The 21,109-nt window shown below is 41.0% G+C and overlaps 1 protein-coding gene across 2 annotated transcripts in view; it reads left to right on the forward strand.

The window, feature by feature from the left end:
• Nucleotides 1-21,109, forward strand: part of SNTG1 (syntrophin gamma 1) — a 2,735,678-nt gene that overhangs the window by 1,644,122 nt on the left and 1,070,447 nt on the right. For both annotated transcript variants that reach the window (XM_069621032.1, XM_069621033.1), the window contains exon 12: nucleotides 17,172-17,210. In XM_069621032.1, the coding sequence (XP_069477133.1) occupies nucleotides 17,172-17,210 (39 nt within the window). The remainder of the gene's footprint in view (nucleotides 1-17,171; nucleotides 17,211-21,109) is intronic.

A 21,109-nucleotide genomic window follows, 5' to 3' on the forward strand; every position in this document is an offset into this window, starting at 1 on the left:
CCCATAGGAAGAACACTTTTTGGGCAGCTTATAACTTCTCACTCCTGAGACAAATCCTCACAAAACATTGCAAAAAAAGTATATGGCCAGTCAGATCGATTCTACGAAGTTTGGTGAGGTTTCATGCAGGGGGGGGGCAAAATTATATCGGGAGGGTCCCAAAATGTTTTCCCATTGATGTAAAAATGTTGCTCACGCCTACAGCCCAAACCGGAGGATGGAATTTCACCAAATTTGCAGCAGGAGCAGTGGCTTGGTCACAAAAGGGTGCTTTTGTAAATTTGATGTAAATACAGGCAGCAATTTGTTTTAAAAAGGCCAAAAAGAAGGTTAAAAAAAACAATTGTGATATCTGGTTTCGGTCTGCGGACTCACTTCCATGTTGGGTCTGTGGACGAGCCTCTAATTAGTCCAATGGGCAATGTGATTTCCGCTTAACGCAAATAACTCTATAAAACTTCTGCACCTATAGAACCTGACAGAGCCAAGTGTCCCTAACCTATGGAGAACATAGCCTAAAATGGACAATGTAGAAACCAGCATTATAAGGTTTAGGAAAATTACAGCAGGCCTCAGAGCACTGAGAAGGGGACAAGCTGAGTCGATTGAGGCTGCAGAGGGATTAAGACGCATGAAACAAGGCCCACAGCCAAGGGCAAGAAATACAAAAAGGCATTCCAATCCCCAGATGACAAAATGACCAGCTGAAGAAATTTGAAACACACTGTCATAATTAGGAGCTGTAGAGCTTGATTTTGTGGTCTCTTAACATGTGGTAGGGCAGAAGAGGACAATAGAAAATCTTTGCGGTGGGAAAGGGGAACCGATCACAGCAGAAGCAGATCCAGACCGCAACACTTGTTGCAAACATACAGAGTATATTCTCATAAGGCAAAGATGGTGTACACAAGTTACAACGTAGATACATAGTCGTTCCCATCACCTTGAGGAGGTGCACAGAGCGCTGAGAACTTGTTTGAGTCTCAGGCCTGGGGGCAGCACAGCTGACCAATCACAGTTTAGTATTACAGGGGTGGAGGGCAAAGAGCACGATCCAATGGTAGGCTCACTACTGTGCAACAATGTAGTGGGTAACATCATGTGGATGGGACCGGCCAGCCACCTGACATGCAAGGGCCAGTAGAATAACATGTATAGGTGACCATATATGTTATTAGACTCCTGACAGCCAATCCCACACATCAGTAGGTTTTTGGAGAAAGGCCCAAGTAATGAGGGAGTAGTGAAGGAATTTTACATTAAAACTGGCCTGACGCTGAGCTGTGCATGACTATTTCTGTGATCCTGTGCTGATCCCTATTGGTTTTGTTTGTAATCAAACACAGTTTGAACTTGCCATTGACTGAGTCCTCTGTAAATACTGGGGAGGGTGTTGGGTTCTCCTAAGTCTGCAGACCTTCAGCATCACTCTGGCATACCTGGGTCTCAGCCCCAACACAGTTATTAAGAAGACATAAAAAAGTTTTTTTCAAAAAGTGCAGCCTACTTCTCAATCATTTTCACATAGAGGAACAAGGTAAATGTTTGCAAAAGCGCACAGCCCAAACTGCTGGACAGATTTGGACAAGGTCCGAAAGAACTTGTTGAACTCGTTGTTTCACGATCATGTGTGGTTTGAGGTTATTCCATGCAGTAGTTATTTAAATATTTGACGGAGAAGCGGTGCCCCTTCTCAAAAATGGTTTGTTATATCTCCCATGATTCATTACAGGATTATGGTTGTCACAACTGAAACAGTCACCATCTTGTTTTTCTCTCGATGCGAGAGATAACCATGGTTATAGCCGAGGATATGGAAAAAAATGAAACGCAGAAAGAAATCTATTTGCAGGTCAAAAAACATGCAAATGCCATCAGACTAGAGGTGGGCGTGGTGGCTGGAGGGCACCAAGTGAAATTTGGGAGTTTGAGGGGGTCTTGGGGCTGAGGTTGCAACACAAAGCCTTCTGTAGCCTTGGCTATAGTCACAGATAGCTGACATCTCAATGCAAACTGCATCACAGAAACAGCGTGTATTGTGGGGGGCAAGGGAGAGGGCAGGGGAGGTGAGGAGGCCATCTGGGGAGTAAGGGGAGCTGGTAAAGATGAGGGAGGCACTTAATGAGGTCCTTGATATTCGCTGCTTTATTCGAGTATGCATAGGAGTATGGACTGAGATCCTTACTATTGTAACGCCTGCTCCCTATTTATGTCCCTCACTCTGGCCTTCTTCTATGGGCTCACCCCCGTCTCCTCTCTTTCCTTCATCCCTCACATTCAGGACCTTGCCAAGATGTCCCACTTTCAAGTTCACCTCCTCAAAGCTATTCTTCCTTTCCTCACTTTCCCTTGGAAGCTCAATGCCTCTAGATCTCTGGTTCACTCTAGGCTAAACAACTGAAATTGCCTTTTTCTTAATCTACCCTTTTCTTCTCTACGACCCCTCCAGCTAATTCAGAATGGTGCTGCAAGACTTATCCTTGGCCTCAAGCCCAGGGACTGCATCTCTCCACCCCAAAAAACTCACCACTGATTCCTGTTTACGGCATTGATGAAATTCAAATCCCTCTGCATCATTCACAAGGCTGTCTGGGGCCAGGGACCACGCCTCCTACAACATGCTTTCACTAAATACTCTCCCTCCAGATCGTTATGTTCTTCCTGCACCAACTCTATGTGTGTCAAGCATTTCACTAAACAGCGAGCTGGTGGCTGATCTCTTTCCTCTGCAGGCTCACTCTTATGGAACAGCCTCCCTTTTCCCCTTCATATTAAACTGGACCTACCTACATTCCAGAAGCTCCTGAAGACTTTACTTTTCACCTCCTCATTCCCGTTCTCCCTCCTCTGCTAAATCCTACAGTGCCTGAGATTGGTGATCAGGGCCCATGCCACCATAGGCCTGCACTTAGTTATTTATTGGCAGCTGACCACTCCACCTAGCCACTTACAGCTGCTCACTCCCTAACATTTCCCTCTTGATGCACCTAGCACTTACCCCCACTCCTCATCCCTTCTCTCTCTCTGCACTTGCACATTCTTAATGCTCACATATTCTAGTAGGTCCGCCTCTTTCCTCATTATTAAATTTGATTTTCTTTCCCATATTCCCTCCCTATTGCCCTGTAAGCACTTTGAAACACAATTTACTTGATGTATAAGCGCCTTACAAATGCACAATAAATAAAATAAATAAATTGGCCACGGGTAAGAGCAGTTCCGTGTCTGTGTCTATAAATTGTGGGGTGTCTGTGTTTTATTTCTTTTTAAAAGATATTTGTATAGGTATAGTGACATCGAGGGTGAAAAATCATTGGCCATGGTCAGTGACATGGTAGGCATTTGGGAGTGTTATTTATTTTGGTTGAGTTTTTTCAGACTTTCTTACATGTGAGACTGTGGAGAAAAAAAGAAGAACATTGTATAAAATAATCAATACAAATCAAAGCCACCCTACTCTAGTTTTTGATACCCCATCCACTGCATGATAGCCTGTGTATTCTCACTGACGCTGTTATATCTTGTGTAATTGTACCCTTAAATGTATCCCCACCTAGTATGTATACTCTGCTTTCTTTATCTTCAGACCTTTTAATATATATATATATCATAGCCGCGGCTACACAAAAAGGGGGAGTAATTGGTGTATTGAGGATCACGCCTAGCAATAGAAATAATAAGGGTGTTTACCCACAGCTATTTAACATGCACCTCATGAACAGCGTTGCTACCCATGGGTAAAAGATTACACCCAGTGCATCCGCGGCTATATTCCAGCAAATGGCATGGCATGTCATGTGTTTGTGGACGTGTGGTAGCACAGCTATGAGAGATGCTGGCCAGGGATAAAAAGCATTTAAGAGATTTGATTGTGATTGGTAGTTGTTATTTGTGTAGCTGTCTGTGATAGGTTGTGGTAAAAATGTGTCATCAATTTTAGTTGTTTTTTAAGTATATAGTCCTCTTTTCGTGGTGTTCATTTTTGAAAGTATAAAAGCCACAATTGTCTGCAATTTTATCCTTTTGATTCCACAACTCAGTGTGGACATGGTAAGAGTGTGGCTGATATGAAAGTAATTGTTAATAAATAGTTACATACTTGACGGTTTATTTGCAGTGTTCTGTGTGCTAGCTATAATAACCACTGCTAAAAGATGGTGTTCATTAAACATTTTTTTCATCTGCTCTGATTGAGTGGCATGCATTTTTAGTGTCTTTTTAACTTTCACAAACTTGGATCCACAAAATTAGATGTCAATCAATGGCATTTATATGCAGGCATTTAGTTTCTGTATTCATGTTAGTGTGGTTGAATGGTGTTTGTATTTGTTGTAGTTTTAATACAGTTTCAGCTATGCAGCACTCTTAGTTGTTTTGACCTTTCTGTGAGGTAGTACAATTGATGGTGTTTTGCAAGTTCATTTTAGATATATATATATATATTTTTTTTTTTGCGGCTGCTTATTATAGTATCTGTTGAAAAAAAAGTTGAATTCTTTGCATTTGTTTTCTGTTTGGGTCTTTATTGATTTTATGGTGGTCGGGTGCTGATAGGATTCAAGTACTTGAGACGCTCTGGCTACTGAAGAAGTAGTTTAGTTAACTCCAGTGAAAGGTCAACCTACATTTAAGGTGTTTCCCAAGTTACTTAACCTATTCCATCCTTTCTTGTTCTGCATGTTTACTTAACCTACCCAATTCTCTCTTTTTTTCCTTGTTTACTTAACATACCCCATTCACTCTATTGTAATTCCTTAGCATAATGTGCCTTGTTTGTTCTCAACATGTTTATATATGTATGTGCATTGATTATAGTAACAGTTTTTATACTTTTATTGTACCTCTATTGTGTTAGTGAATTAGTCATGTCAATGTACATTATGTTTGGAAAAGGTGATTTCTCAATTGGCTAGTGTGGCATCTCCCTGGAGAAGCCAATTGTGTCATAGTCAACACATTAGTCTCATAACGGAAACATTGGGAGCAGTAAAATTGAGAAAGGTGGAATTGACAATGTTGCAGAAGTTGAGGGTTCATTCACTGTTGGCGGTGTTCCACTGAAAATGGATGTTTCCAAGCTTTGAAATGGAACGTTTGAAGGTCCACTTCTTAGTATCTTTTTGCAAAAGGTGCATAGGATTTTCTCCTTTTTTTTAAAACAGTGTTCTTTTTTTTTTGAAAGACATTTAACTGTCTGTAGTGGTCTTCTTTGAGGTTGTTCTGATGTGGGGTGAAAAGGACTGCTAAAAGAAATTATGGTACTAGTGTTTCTACCTGTGTGATTGTTTTCTATCCCTTGTTCTCCAAGTTTACTTATCCCACCCTATTCTCCACCTTCCCCATCCTTTGTCCTACAACCACCCAGTATAACGTCCTTTGTTTATTCTCACCCAGTTAAAAGTGGTACCCTGTGCAGCCGCGGCTATATACTAGCAAATGCCATGTTATTCTAAAATAGCTCTTCTGTATCCATGTAGGGTGCAATCTCACACCATGTTGCTGTTATCATATTTCAAACACTTCACTTTGCAGATTGGATATTGGTAGGATAGCAAGAGGTTAGGTGTAGGTGGCTGGAACAGAGGAAACAATAGAAATGGAGGAGAGTGACACAGACATGCTTTTCACCAGCAGATACATGTTCGCAGATTATACAACATGGTTTTGTAAATTTTGATGGAAAATTGCCTACCTATAGGTTTTCTGTTCATTTTTTGTTATGCAATCAGATGAAGTGCTTAATCAAATTAGAGGTTACAAAGGTTTGGGGATGGTTTATTGGAAGCTTTCATCTGCACCAGTTTACAATAGGAAACACACTGAACTTCTTTAATGTTCTTGTTACTCTACCACTACTTGATACAGAAATACTACCAGCTGTCAGTGACAGTTTTCTGGGCACACTGATTCTTCGATGGAGTTAAGGTAAATATTTGGCATACCCATGCACATCTTCATAACTTTCTTTCATTGCCTTTTTCTCTCTGTGCTGAGCAGGTTTCCTTTAAGTTTTGAGCAAGTGATTGTTACGCTCACCTGGTATCCACGCCACTCAGCCCTGGTTGATTGATTTGCACCTGGAACCCTCTTCCCGATCCCAGGTGGTGCCTTCGATGGAAGTCGGGCCTTATTGTAATATTTGGCGTGCTCTCCGTCCTGCCTCTTTGCAGGGGTGTGTAGTCTTCAGTGGGCCTGGGCGACCGAGTTACTTCACTGGTGCGAGCCCATTCAAGTGTCTTTAAGGTAGGTCTTATTGCAGCAGTCTTTGTTACTGTCCTTGCCTTCCTTTCTTTGTGGTTAATTTCGTCTCCCCCCCCCCTTGGTGAGCAGAAGATTTGGTGTTGTGCTGGTTTGATTGAGCACCTGCCAGTAATGGATGGCGCAAGAAGCGCACTACAATTCGGTAAATAACGCGCTAAGTGCGGTGCTGCTTCGTCTTGTATGTGCTAACCTGTGTTTCTTCTCTCCTTACAGGTCGCAATGGTCTTCTCTGGTGAGCATGGTATTCCGGAACGATACCGGGCAAGAAGTGGCCAACCAGGTGAGGTTCTCGTGATGTCTGAGGCTTACGCCGTAAGTAACCTTTTCTAATGTTGTCTTTCTCCTTCTCCTTTCAGGTTGTTTTGTTCCGTTGAGTATGCGGTGTCCAGAAGTTGCAGATTGCTGGATGTACGACCGCGAGTAAGCAGAAGCATGGACGAGCATCGGGCGGATACAGGGTGGAGTTTTGCAATTAAGAGTCTATTAATGGTGTTCTTTTTCTCCTCTGCAGGCTCGTTGCTCCGATGATTGCCGGTATCAAGGACACTGGACACAGGACACAGTGAGCATTACGCTGCAGGCTGCAGAATAATGCGAAGCGTGTTGTGTTCCTTGGGTGTGGTTTAAATAGCCTCCCAGCCAAGGAGCCAGGTAACGTAGTCCCAGGCTACCACAACCAAAACACGATACCGCATGGTCTAGTTCTAGGAACTAGACTGTGTGAGTGCCTCCATGTTGACTGCAGGCCCAAGGAAAAGTAGTCCCCTTCAAAGATGTTCCTCATACTGAATATGAGCCTGGTGCCAAAGGCGCCAAGACTGACTCCAAGAGAGTCTTGGAGGGTGGTGCAAGGCCTCCAAGGCCCTAATGGAACCCCAAACCCTGACCTTACCTGGCATGTGGGCATGCCTGTGGGGGTTTTGGTTAAGGGTTTTGACCTGATTTGCAAATTCCCCAAGAAAGTGACAATGTCCAATGCAACTTAGGCATATCCCTGGTGTTTATTTTATTCATATGTTGAAATATGTCAGCCTGATATTTGGTTGATGATTTTTAAGCTAGTGATTTATCTAAAAATCAAACACAACAGAACATGTAACCAATGTTTGTTCCACCAAACTGTTGTTTCTTAAATAGGGGACGGACAAAGTCTGAAAGAATGAATAAAAATGAAAAATAATTGCAAGGGTTTACGTTAAGGATCGATTTGTCAAATAATTTGCCCTTGCGTACTGCTTCCTTCAATGTTGCTAGCTTGCTCAAAATAAGATCATTTTATACTATGATGTCCTTATACCTTTCCGTTGTGCTTGTGATTGTACTGTTGGTATTATCTAGTAGGCATATTGCTTTCAGGGCCCATGTTATCAGAACCGTAGGGTCTATGCTCCCCCTCTCCTATTTTACTTCATCAGCCAGGTGGAGTACCTTTGAAATTGGTCCCATCATATCCAGTAATGTATCTTGGTGTGATTTCCAAGATGCCTCATGGGTATATTGATGTATTTAGTATACTTTCCCATGCAGTTGAGTATTCTTTAGTCTTTTTTAGGTGTTTCAGCAATTCCTTTTGGCAGATGTGGTCTGGGACACTCATTCTATAGTTTGTTTCTGGAATTTTTGGCCAGTGGTGTTCTCAACCTCCTCATCAGGTACGCCACTATTTTTATTGGTGGCTCTTATTCCGATGACCAGAGATTAATGAGAGTTTCTGATTCAAAGTCGTCTCCATTTTCCTTCTGATTTTACTGTGTCTTTCTTTTCTTGAGAGCTCTTTTGTCTTTATCTTCACTGGAAGATGACAGCATTTCCGCGTCCTCTTTACTAGACTGCTTCTGCCATCTGTTGTTTATCTCGACCGAGCTGGGTGAAGATATTTTCTACCATCTGCTTTCTTTTATCCTCAATATCAGTGCTATTTTATGCCACTTTTCTCCTTCTGTGGTGTAATCGGAGGTGTCTGGCCATCATGTGCCCCCTGGGCTTTCATTTTCCCCCTTTTTTCTCTTCCATGCCTACCTGTACTTCTGATCTTTTCCATGCCTTGGGAGAACTTTAACCAATTCTGCATGCAGGATTGATGCTGTCAACTATGTCGCAAACTAGCACCTAATGTCTTCTTGATGGTCTGCCCTATCGGACTGCAGCCTTTTTTGGCTTACATGTGGTCTTACCTGTAACCTGTAGCTGTGAACAGTGATTGTGCAGAATCAACCTCCACCCATTAAAGGTGCTGCCAGCAACAACCAGAGTCTTGAAACACCTCCAGCATTGGAGCACCCCTTTCACAGAGTCATCAGAAATGCTACAGAGGTTTAGAGAGAAGACTTCATTTGTTGTGGCGTTGTCTTCATTATTTTACATTTTCCTCGCAAGTTAGACATTCTTACATGTCTAACCATGAGAACAGCAGCAGTAGCAGCAATAACATCTGGATCCCCAATCCATCACCAACCAGTAAGAAAATCACAAGAATAAAAACCTTTGTGACAGGTGGAGATAATTCAAGGTAAAAAAACAGTGCTCTAAAAGGGAGGCAGAGGATGTTCGGAGCAGATTTTGCATAAAGACTCTAAGATGTGGACCATTAAATGTGCCTTTGCAAAGCCTTGGAATATCTGTGATGATCAATCACCTGGTGAGAGTGCATTGGGAGGATGTGGATGACACATATTGTAAATCGCACAAACATCACAAAACCAAAATGCATGGTGTCATGCGTTGCATGCATGGAAATAGGAACCACGTTCGGCACCTGATTCCAGCAGTGCAACACCACCAGCACTGAATGAACCCTCGACTTCAGCAGCAGTTTTAACTCCACATGTTCCAATTTTACTGGCTACCAATATCTACGTTATGAAAGTCATGTGTGATCTATGCCACTAATGGGTAGCTGTGGGAGGTGCTGCAACTAAGGATTGGGACAAGTTCATAGCTGAATACCGGATTAACTGTCATCCTTCGTTTTTTTTTAAGTGTCAATTTTTTCCCATCTTCTTTAGAAAAACAAAAAGATTATGTGTATGTAGATGAAACACTAATGGCATTCGACATAAAATTATTCATAAGTTAGCTTATAAAAACTTTCTTAATAACAATGTAGGCTATAATTGCAGAAGTCACATTGTGCACATGGTGACTGTGTTGCTTATGTAAACATCAGTGGATCTTTTGGAATATAACTTTTCAATAAAAAAAGAAGAATATGTAAAGAATCAATTTACATATGGATTTGAGGAATGTGTGTCTTCTCAGTCTAAGTGTGTAATATATTGCACATCTGTGTTGCAGAAAATTATTATTTAACAATATGCTTGGGGGCATTACTGTGTCAGGTAATGCACCGGGCCCATAGTTACAGGGCCGACCGAAGCGAGGGCCTTAACAAAGACCCTGGATAATGCCCCGCTGGCTCTGGGCTTATTGCTATTAGGACTCTGGCCCATTAGACCAGCTACTAATAGTGCCTTTATTCGGTTGCAAGACACTCTGGCATTTTGCAACTGTAAAAGATGTCTGCCATGCAATGGGATACATAGTCTGTTCATGCTTTCGATGGCCGCCATTTGAAACAGCAGGAAGTCATGTGCAATTTCTGTGGTAAGGTTTTGCGCAGTGGAAATTCAAATGAGCCATCACAAAGTTTGGGAAGCTCAATGTTAATTCAACATCTTGTCCGCGTACATTGGGATGAAGTGGATGAATCGTATAGGAAGGCTCATGTGAAACATAAGATGAAAGCACATGGAGCAAGATGAGCACAGCAGTATTTATCATTTGTCCCATAGAGTTCCAATATGATTCCTAGTTATTTTCCACCAACTAACACCCAAACTCAGTCATCCTGCCCGCAACCAATCTTTCAAACTTTGTGGTGATGAGCAAAAGCTGTCACAGCTTGATCGAGGTGGGATGTGGCACCCTAGATGCTTTGGGCAAGGCTCTTTCAGAACATATGGCCAATTGACAATGCCAGCAATATTTTTAAGTGTCCATTATTTTACATCATTTTTTAGAAGAGAATACAAGAAAATACACAAAATATAAAATGTGAAAACAAATAAATGTTCTTTTTTTAACCTTTTGTTATATGTAGGAGTTCTAATATTTTCCCTTACCAGTTCCTACCTCTTTTTTCCTTATCCGTGCATATATTCATGGGTGCCAGCTTTTGATTTTCGCTATGGGGGCAAAAATACCTGAGCATATGTTATTCTTGCAGTTGGTCATTTGTCTACCCTTTTGAGTGCTGTTTAAATGTGATTAATTGGGGTTGTACAGTGTAGCACAAAAGTCACCAAGAGATGACCATAAAAAAGGGTCTTGTAGAACAATGTTTAACCAAAGTGAGAGATCCTCAGGAAATCATTTAATACACAGGTCAAGTTTGGATTGTCATCAGTGATGTGATTTTTGATGTCATCATTGTGGTCATAGGCTGCGCAACAGGAGGTGTGAAGTTAAGGTGGCTTTTGCTGAATTTCAGGGGTTTTGTTGCATTAAGTTCTCACCTTCACGTGCCTTCACGTGCCTGCAACTGAAGTTGTTTCCTTAAACGTATACCCATATATCTTATTATTTCTATTTGTGTATTGTCCTTGTCTGATTGTTACTGATGTTATAGTTTAGGAAATGACTTCACAGAGTACTCCGTGTTCTACAAACACCTCACATAGATTGGCAAAATCTGCTCTGAAAGGGAGTGTGGTCGGAGGCAAGAATTATTTTAAATTCATTTTGTGTAATGTCAATGGCCTTAATAATCCGATCAAGAGGAAGAACGCTCTGTTACTTAAGCAGTTTGGATGCATAAGTGAGTTTGCTCAAGGAAATGCATTTGACACAAGTTGAATCCGACAAACTTTCAGAGGGTCGGTGGGATAAGTGTTTTCTTCTGTATTTAATTCTCAATCTAGAGGGGTTGCCATATTACAGCACAAAAATATTCCTGCAACGGTTCTCTCGAAGAAAAAAGACAGGAAGGAAGAGTGATTTAATTAGATTTCATTAGAGTGCAGGATTCAGAATTGTTAGTATGCAATGTGTATGCACCCTCTGTAAAAGGGAGGTCATTTTTTATTGACTTATCTAAGCATCATAATGCAGTGCCTAATGATAGGGGATAGACTCAATATTGCACAGGAGTAGGATTTTGCCCAAGCAAGGAAGAGATAGTCTGGTCTGTACAGCACTTCGGACCCTTATGCGTGAATTTAACATGAATGATATTTGGCGGTTGAAGAACCCCACTACTAGGAATTTTTCTCTGGATCCCATGCAGTATATTCCAGATAAGCAATGCTGCTGTCTTCAGGGGGTCATACTCAAGGGTGCTTTCATGATGAAATTGGTAATATCCATATATCTGATCACTTGCCTGTCTCCTTATTGATGGCGCTAGACGTTAAGCTGAAAAAAACCAAACATATGGAAACTAAACACGTCACTGTTGGATCATGACATAGTTGGGGACAAAGTGGTCAGTGAGACCGAATCGTTCATGAAACAGAATAGGGATGGTATCACGGCTAATCTAATGATATGGGTGGCCTTTAAACGTAATATCTGTAGAAGTACAGAAGTAGAAGAATGGAGCTCCTGGGATGAAGATGCACCTACAAGTGTTAAGGTGGAAGGTGGTAATGGAAATGTGCTGCCACAAATGGATGAAAATGAACCAGACTATTTTAGGGAATGATGCCAACAATAAGGAAAACACAGAAAGTAGGTGCCTGCACTGCAATTTAATGCCATTGGTTTGTCTTGTGACATGAAAATACTTAATTGAAAATGCTGGGATTGCCAAAAACGACCAGCAATATTTTACCTTGCATTCACTAATTTTCCTGACCTGCTGTTCAAAAGTGTACTCTTCAGCAAGGTACTTTTCTGTATCGAAGACAAATCTAGGTTGCATGTCTGTGCCACCTATACTGACTCTTTGCATTACTTGCTGCTGCCACCCTTCAAGATGGGGTTGGCCATCATGTTTATGCCACCAGATTTGACTCTGTGTTACTTGCTGCTCCCGCCCTCCTAGATGGACTAGGCAACATGTATGTATGTCTGTTCCTCACAAGCACTTATGTAACTAAAGTAAGCCTTCTTAACAGTGCCACGATGCCTAAGGGCAGTTGTGCGCTTTACAAATGCAAATAAATAAAAAATAAATAAAAATCTGTGGGCTGCTGCTTAGATTAGCCAGTGGGAATAAAAAAGAGAAAGAGAGAACAAGAGACGGCTAAGGACTTTAGAGGCAAAAAATGATCAACTGAACAGGATATTCACTATAAACGCTGATTACTCACTTATTAAAACAAGGTGTACACACTATGAGGATAGAGAAAATGCAGTCGTTTTTTAGCTTGACGTCTGAAGTTGGTAACCACTGAGTAAACTGTTAACGCATTCAAGACAGTTGGTGGTGGTATGATATACAACCCGTAAAAGATCAATGTGGAATTTTGAAAATGTTTGAGACATTGGGGCTGATTCATGGAATTTATGCGCCGACAAACTAGGATTTGTGCGCCATTCTGCCCGCAAATCCCTGTTTAACAAAAGCCCCATTGTATACAAGAGAGAATCTGGTTGACGAAAATGACCTTGCTGCATTTCTCAAGGGAAGAAATGTACCAAAGTTTACAACGGAAGAAAAAGAAAGAGAGCTTAAACATAGAGATTACAATAGAGGAATTGATTAAAGGGTCTCCTAAAGGTCCATTAGGAGGGTTCAATTCTCGAGGACATGGGGAGATTATTCCACATCTTGGCGGCAACGACAGTGAAGCTTGAGCCACCTGCAGTTTGATGATTGAAGCTGGGCACTTTGAGCAAGTGGTCATGTGAGAATCATAGTGGGCAAGAAGGGGTGTATTTTTCCACGCGCTGAGAAGTATAGGCTGGTGTAGTTTCGTAGAGGCACTTGCGAATGATGGAGAGGATCTTGAAGTTGATTTGCTCTCGGATCCGTAACCAATGGGCGTCTTTTCTGGCTTCTGAGCCATGGGTGTGTTTGGTAAGGCTGAGGGCAGTTCGGAGGGCATTGTTTTGGATGATGTGTATCTTTTTCAGATTGAGTCCCGAGGCGCCAGCAAAGATGGCGTTGCAGTAGTCCAATTTGGTCCATGTTGGAAGTTAGAAGGTTGAACACAGGGGTTGCAGTTCTATCACTGGATGCAGAGAAAACATTTGACAGAATAGACTGGAATTTTCTCTTTGCAACTATGTGGGTGATGATGTTGGATTGGTACATTCTGAAATGGGATTAGTCTTTTATACACCAAGCTGACAGTGTCAGTGTTTACAAATAGTCTCAAATTGGGCTCCTTTGTCTTAGAACGTGGAACAAGAAAGGGTTGTCTGCTTTCACCTTTGCTTCCTGTGATTGCTCTGAAGCCATTGGCAGATTGAATCAGGTGTGGTGGTAGGTTCTGGAGAGTAAAAAATGGTGCAATGGAGCAAAAGCAATGGCTTTATGCAGACAACCTACTTTTGGTGTTGCAAAACCTGGACATTTCTTTACCTACCCTGATTGAGAATATTGAGGAATCGGGATGATTTTCAGGTTATGGATTTAACTGGTAGAAATCTGAGGCCATGCCTATTACATGACAGTGTTGCAGAGATAATGTGGAGGGCTATGGATTTCGTTGGTGTCCACACAAGCTAAAATATATTGGGGTCTGCTTACACAAGAGCTGAAGAACGTGCTGAAAGGGAATATGATACCAGCGATTTCTAAACTTAAAGATGATCTGGATAGATTGTCTGCAATGGATCTGTCTCATTGGGCTAAAGTAAATGCGATGAATATGACAGCCACACCTAAGATTACTTATTTACTAGCAATGGTTCCCTTCTGCTTTAGAAGCTCTCTCTTTAAAGAAATTGATAGGGCGTTCTAGGGCTTTCTTTGGGATGGGAGCCTCCCAGACTTGCTTTGTGAAAGGTCAAACATAAGCTTGATAACGGCAGTCTCTCTCCCTCTCTTCACCTCTCTTATACACTGTTTCTAGAGGATAACCCAGATGAATGTACGATAGTTGTGGCAAGTAAATTGGTGCCATTAGCTTCCAGGGCTATGCTTACAGCAGTAAAGGAAAAGGGCAAAAGAAATCTTTCTGACTTTTTGTGATGGTGCTGAAGGCAATTTCACAATGATTAGGTTCAGGTACCTATCTAGATGGAATGGCCTCGATATAGTTTAACCTCAAAATAGTTGTACATGGAAAACCACTTTATTGGCCTAACTGGCATTTGACAGGGGTTGACAATATAGGAGATTTATTGGTGGATGGGAAGTGGTCCTCTTTTGGGATGCTTAAATTGATGAAAGGTATGGAGGGAAGTACATTTTTTGAATATAGAATGCTAAAGAGTAGTGCTTCTAAGAAGAAACAGGGTGATATGTGATGATGTATGGAAAATCCTGTCATGAATTGGTGAAGATGTACATGTTGACTCAGCAGTGTAATACCTTCTCAAAAACAGAAGACAACACAAACCTGGTTTGTTGCCAAAATGGTCTGAAGTGTTAGGTGAGGAAAGATCTCATGTATAAATTGTCTTCTCTGAATTGGGGGGACAGAGCACGTCAGATTAAGATTTTGAACAAGGTTTACTGGACACCACTCGCTATGTCTCATAGAGGTCTTTGTGATTGAGTTATTCTGGCATTGCAGGCACAGAAGGGGTACTGTTGAACATATGCTATGGGAATGTTCCAGAATCAATAACTTTTGGATGGATGTTACATGTTCTGTGATTGAATCTGGATTTCACATTTAACGCTCATGTTTGGCAGTGATACTCAATTGGATGAGTTTTCTTTTGCACAGAAATGCTTTTGCAGTGTAATCCCCGACTACGATATAATGGATTCATGAACTGTGCAGAATGTCTTTAATTGAAAACGTCTTATGAAAAACCTACATATAATTTACCATGCATGTTGATATGTGTTCTTGTTTTCTGGAATTAGAATGTTAATTGGCTTCGTGGGGGAGGAGGATATGAAAGTGCTCTGTGTTTCATTGTACTTGTGTAAATAACATAAACAAACATGCATTGAGATATTGGAAGGGGAGTAGCAGCTACTTTGAAGGCATGTGAACTATTAATCGGTAAATTAAAACTTTTTCAGATAAACAAATACATTATTTTCTGCTGTTTCATTGACAGGGCAGCAGGAAAGATTTTGCAAATGTATGGCAATGTGCTGCTGGCAAACATATGTCTATTAGAACACTTTTTGAATGTGAAACCAAATATTGGGATGTGCTTCTTTTAACACTTCATCCCCGTGAGCATGAATAATGTGGTTCTTATAACCTAAACCCTTTGTAATAACTAGTATTTTCCTTTCCAAGCAAGGTGTGCAAGAATAATAAGTCTTCCTTGAATTTGATTCTTAATGTGAGTGGCATGATTATTGTGTGTTTTTTTTTTAATTAATAGATAGCAGGTTACACAAGTTGCAACAATGTGGAATAATATACATACATTGTTGATTTAGGAGTCAAAAAAAGATGGACAGGGAGGAGTTTCAGTAGAGAGTATATTGAATAAAATACTTGCTAATGTAAGGTATAAGGATATGGCAAGTCACTGAGGAATTCCGTGACCAAGGCCTTTTGTGACGTGCAAATGTCCTTTTTATGTACATTAGAGGGTATTTTATTCCTTGCAATACATGGCCACACACTGACATTTCCTTTACTAGTTGGCCTCTGGCATAATCTAATGTTTAAGAGCTTCAATTTTCTGTTCTATATTATTAATGTAGAATGTGATTGGATTTAAAACATCTAAACTACAGCTTGTAAAGTGTTGTAGATAAATAGTTTGAGCAGTTTAATAACATGCATAAGAAAAAACGTTTTCATTGTGTACTTTAAAATAAGTAAAAGGATGCTTATTCTTACATTTGTTGAACTCCAGAAGTTCACAAATGAAACAATCGACCATGATGCGTTCCTTGTCAATTACTGTCTGTAAAAAGTGTCACAGAAAACGATTTTATAAGCACAGAAGTTAAAAGGTTGGTGAAGGCTTTCAGTGCAGCACTGACAGTTGGAGTGCTGTGCAGTGCTTGCTCAAGCAGCAGGCATTGTGACATCAGAACGGAAGCATAACAACTGATTACAGAGCAGATATGATGTCATTTTTGTATTACCGGTCAGCTGTGCTTTCACAACTAGCCTGTAATAAGAACATATTGTCCAGTCTTGTATACGGATATTGCAGGGTGCCATGCATTATAAAGAGCTTAAAACATATTTCATTGAGTATTTTACATGTCTCTATATAGAGGAGTATACAGAAACCCGTAGGTAGGTAGATTCAAGCACAAATCCATAAATAAGATAGGGAGACTCTCTCAGCAGACTCCCTTGGCCTTCATTTTATCACTGCACGGCTTCACTGCAATAGATCTATACGTGTACTCACATTTGTCCACACACAGTCACGTTTCTGAATCAATGCATTCACACATTGTGGAATTTCCCACAACTGTGCACAAAGTACAGTCCGGGTGTGGGGATACATTTTTAAGGAAGTTGTCCCAAGGCGTACTTGCTGGTTTGTGATAGTCCGCTTCTAACAAAGAAGAAAAGTAGAGCCAGGAAGGGGATTAAAGGGAAAAACAAGCGTCTAGACTGTTGGACCAGATGGACTCAATTAAAAGCAGGTGTGAGTGCTAAACAAGTGGGGGAGCAGAATAATGAGTCCCAGATCGCCTTCACAAGTAGAAACAGATTATGGGTCATTCAGATCTTCTGCAGAGTATTTGATCCTCCTCCATTGTGATCTGTATTCCTTAGAAACAGTTAAACGTGTTCTTGTGTTGATGTGAACTTCATGAATCCTCTGCGGCATTACATAATTCTGTTTGTATTTTTCAGATTAAGAAAATCAACAGGAACTTTCCAGTGAACCAGCAGGTTAGATACTGATGATTGTTTCCAGAGAAATATTTGCATGTTTGCTTTGTGTTGAAGTTGGATTGTTGCCATGATTACTCACAGCACAGTGTTAACCGAGTCCCTCAGGCCATATTTGTATTAATTTTAAACAAGCAAGAGCACAATTCTAATAAAATTTAACAAATTCTGATAGTAGTTGTCTTGTTAAAATTGATATATAATTTACATAGCAAGATGATCCAAAAATGTGTGTTCCTAAATTGTCCTAGTTTGCAAAGTTCATGCCTATTAATTACAGTCAAAACTAGAGATGCTCAAATATTTGTGATGAAAAGCACACAAAATGTCTCTAACGGAACCATTATCTATCAACTATTAAGGGAATATACCTTAACCAGTCTAACAGACAACATATATGTAGGCCTGTTTCACATTGCATATTTCTAACACTGATATGTACTCATTTACTTAACTACATTATTTATTGTTGATTTACACAGTGCCAAAACAAAATAGAGTTACTTCTTTGCTTTTCCGTGCTTGGTAGTCAGACTTGGATACATAGACAAGTGGCAGCATCACATTTCAGGCAGGCTAACAAACTTAACTTTTTCAGTTGGTTCCATAAGACTTTAGGCAATTCTTAGCATTATAGGGACCTTTAAAAAGGGCAGGTGGGTGTTGCGTCTGTGGCTTTGCCCTATTTAGTATGAGTATTTGGGAACAGGGGAAAACATTTTTTGGAGGATTAAGCAATTAACCGTCTTGAAAAAATAGTGCTTTACTTAGACATGGTGGGTCAGTGCAGTGTTACATTTTATCTTATTGGATTTATATGCCAACTTCATCAACAGGCTAAATATAGAAAATGGTAGTGCAATTAAGAAGGTAGAACACATCCCAATTACGTGCTAAGGTAGGGTACAGGCAGGGGGAAAAGTAAGATTGGAAAAGAGGAAAAGAGTAGGTGGGATTTAAAAAGGGAATAAAATACTGCAAGGGGAGCCAGAAGAAAAGAGGTCGACAATATGCGGGCTGAGAGAGAGAAGATGGCGAAACAAGATTGATCACAAGGAACTCAGAGAAGCAATAAAGGGAGTAATTGGGAGTGTGTTGATTAACAAGAGTACACACATAAACAGGAGCAAGATCACGAACACCTTTGGAAATGAGACAAATATTTTGCAAATTGAGAAGCCAGTGAAATGCGTTGAAAGAAGCTGAGGCATCAGAATGAGGTGATAGCTGAAACAAAATACTGACAGCAGTTAATGCTGAAAGTAATACGAAGCACAATGAGGTACGAAAAGCAAGGGAAGTGGGAGATAAATAGGTGGAGGAAGTTGGTGTGAAAGAAGAGTGAAAATCGACTAGGACTATCTCTGTGTGCACATCTTTTTTTTGGAAATTACAATATGATAAGAAATAGAAGTATGTGTAAATAACTAAATTCAGGGGGTGGGGGTGTATATGCAGCCCTGGCACAGGGCCGATAAATCTATAAAAGGAAAAAGAGAGGGTTCTAATAGTAAAGACCCTCGTGCCCCCTGCACTCCATTCAACTGCTTCCAGTCAGTGACTTGGAGATGTGCATATTCAATATTAGATAGAAAATTCACAAAGTGTTCAACAGTAAACAATTTGGTTCACAACAATGTACAATATTTAATCACTAAGTAACAATAGTAGACAACCAAAAATGAATGTATCCATTCATTGATACTGAGCTCTACGTGTTTTGGCTAAATGGCCTTCATCGGGAGCAGTAAACTTGACAATACATATTTCCAGGTTCTTCTAGACAGAGCTTATTATATAATAAGAACATTAGCTAATTGTTCAGACTCACATTTTTCGTTTATCATGATATATTTATCACAAGTATTGGGTAATCATTCACCTGGATTTCACGAAACCGGGGACCAAATATCCAACTGGACGATTTTCAATTTCCAAAAGTGTAATGGCACTCCTTTGCGTTTTGCAAAAAACGGTTCCATGGTTGATTAAAAAAGATAGTCAGTACTTTAGGTTCGGTAAGCTAATTACATTTGTGGCCTCCCAAATCAAGTACTGAAGGATCAGTGAAGGAGTCCGCTGGGAGTCATATGCCACTTTAGTCATACATTATTGCACATATTCTTGTTACCCTTTAGTTACACTGAAGACAGCGGCACACCCACTTGCTATCCTCAAGCATACCGTCTCAGGTTCCAACGGACACTCTCAGAGCACCCATGCATCATCAACCTTCCAAAATCTACTGAGCTGTCACTCACAAATGCCAGCATTCAAACATCATGCAGGGTTGAGTAGCAGGCTACTTGCACAGTTTTATGTGACAAATACTTCTCACTCACAAGAGCATACACCACACCTCCTTTCCTTTATAACGGACTAAGGAGTAAAGCAGGTACAACATTCCCACCTAAACAATAAAAAGGCTAAACTATGAGGAGAATATGTAGAAGAGAAGAGGCACCCTGAACCCACACACAGAGAAGAGTGAGCTGCACAACAGAGATCATTTATCGGTTCGATCCAGTGGCGGTATCCCCACAAAGACCCTCACAGCCATGGCACTTACCTTAAGGGCATCAGAAGGAAGGGCCCCTAACACGAACACGGACATTCAACTTCCTGGGTCACAATTGCTATTCCACGGCATACCCAGGCATAGGTGAGCCTGCAACCTGTAAAGGTTGCTTCCTTCAACATGCCCCAGATGGAGGAGACAGGCCCAGACAGGCCAGGTACAGAGGACCACTGAAGAAGGGGGAATAAAAGGAGACCACATGAAGTAGGAAGTATGGGTTATTTGGGTAAGGTCAGAGGAGAGAGAGGTAGATGATCAAGATGACCAGCAGGAGGAACGAAGGATTAGTGGAGTGAGGAGGCAATTTCTGGATAGGATGAGTTATTGGCTAGTGAGTGCAAGTGGTACTGCATGTGAGTGTGCATGAACGTGTGGCAAGTGTGGTTATGAGAAGAATAGTAGGGGTTGAATGTGAAGTGAGTGAAAGAGGGATGTTAGATGTGGTTGGAGTTGGAGTAGTGGTTCACGGATGGAGTAGTAGTTTGAAACGGGGAGAAGTAGTGGAGGAGGGAGGTGAAGTGAAGGAGGGTTTAGTAATGAGTTGCCGGACAGGTGTAGTTATGCGGTGGAGGGAGTAGTAGTGAAAAGGAGGGAGGAGTGTAACATCAATGGGTGGAGGCATTGCCTAGAAGGCACGAGAGACATCGGAGGGACAGAGGAGGAACAGAGTAGAGGCGGGTAGACCTGAGAAGCAGTGTAGAAGAGAGGCAGAGAGGAGAGAGGAAAGTGAGCTTTAGAGGACCAGACCCTCTACCCATTTAGAATCTGTTTCGTGCCATTTGGGGGGACAGAAGGCTTTACATATTCCTTCCCTTGATCAGGGCAATGTTTGGTACATGAAAAGACCTGATCAGCATAGACGATTTAACACGTGGAGCACTCTTCTGTGTTGTTTTCCATTGGCCATGGGAGGGCTTTCTCCACCACACCTGGACACTTAGTTACATGTCTTGTCTCTTAAATGACTGGGCAATGGGTGTGGGAGTGTGTGACAAATGTGGTGAGAAATAAATGAGAACATTGTCAGAAGTGAGAAATGTAATATTCCCCACTCTTGTATCAAGAGGGAGATTGGACAAAATGTGTTCAAGATATGAGCCTTAAAGGCAGGAATACAGGGTATTCATTTGGATGAGATGGAATGACACAGTAATAGAAAAGGTCGTGTAGAGTGTGTAGTTGAATGATAATGATTAAAGTCCCCAAGCAGAAATAAAGGAGAGCCAAAAGGTAGCAGAAAAGTAAGAAGAGAATTGGGATTGTCTCACATAGTTAAGCAAGCGAGACCGGAAAGTGGCAAACAATAAAAAAAACAAGTGTT

The sequence above is a fragment of the Ambystoma mexicanum genome, chromosome 5q (genome assembly GCF_040938575.1).
Source record: "Ambystoma mexicanum isolate Mex_15411 chromosome 5q, UKY_AmexF1_1, whole genome shotgun sequence".
Taxonomy (NCBI): Eukaryota; Metazoa; Chordata; class Amphibia; order Caudata; family Ambystomatidae; genus Ambystoma; species Ambystoma mexicanum.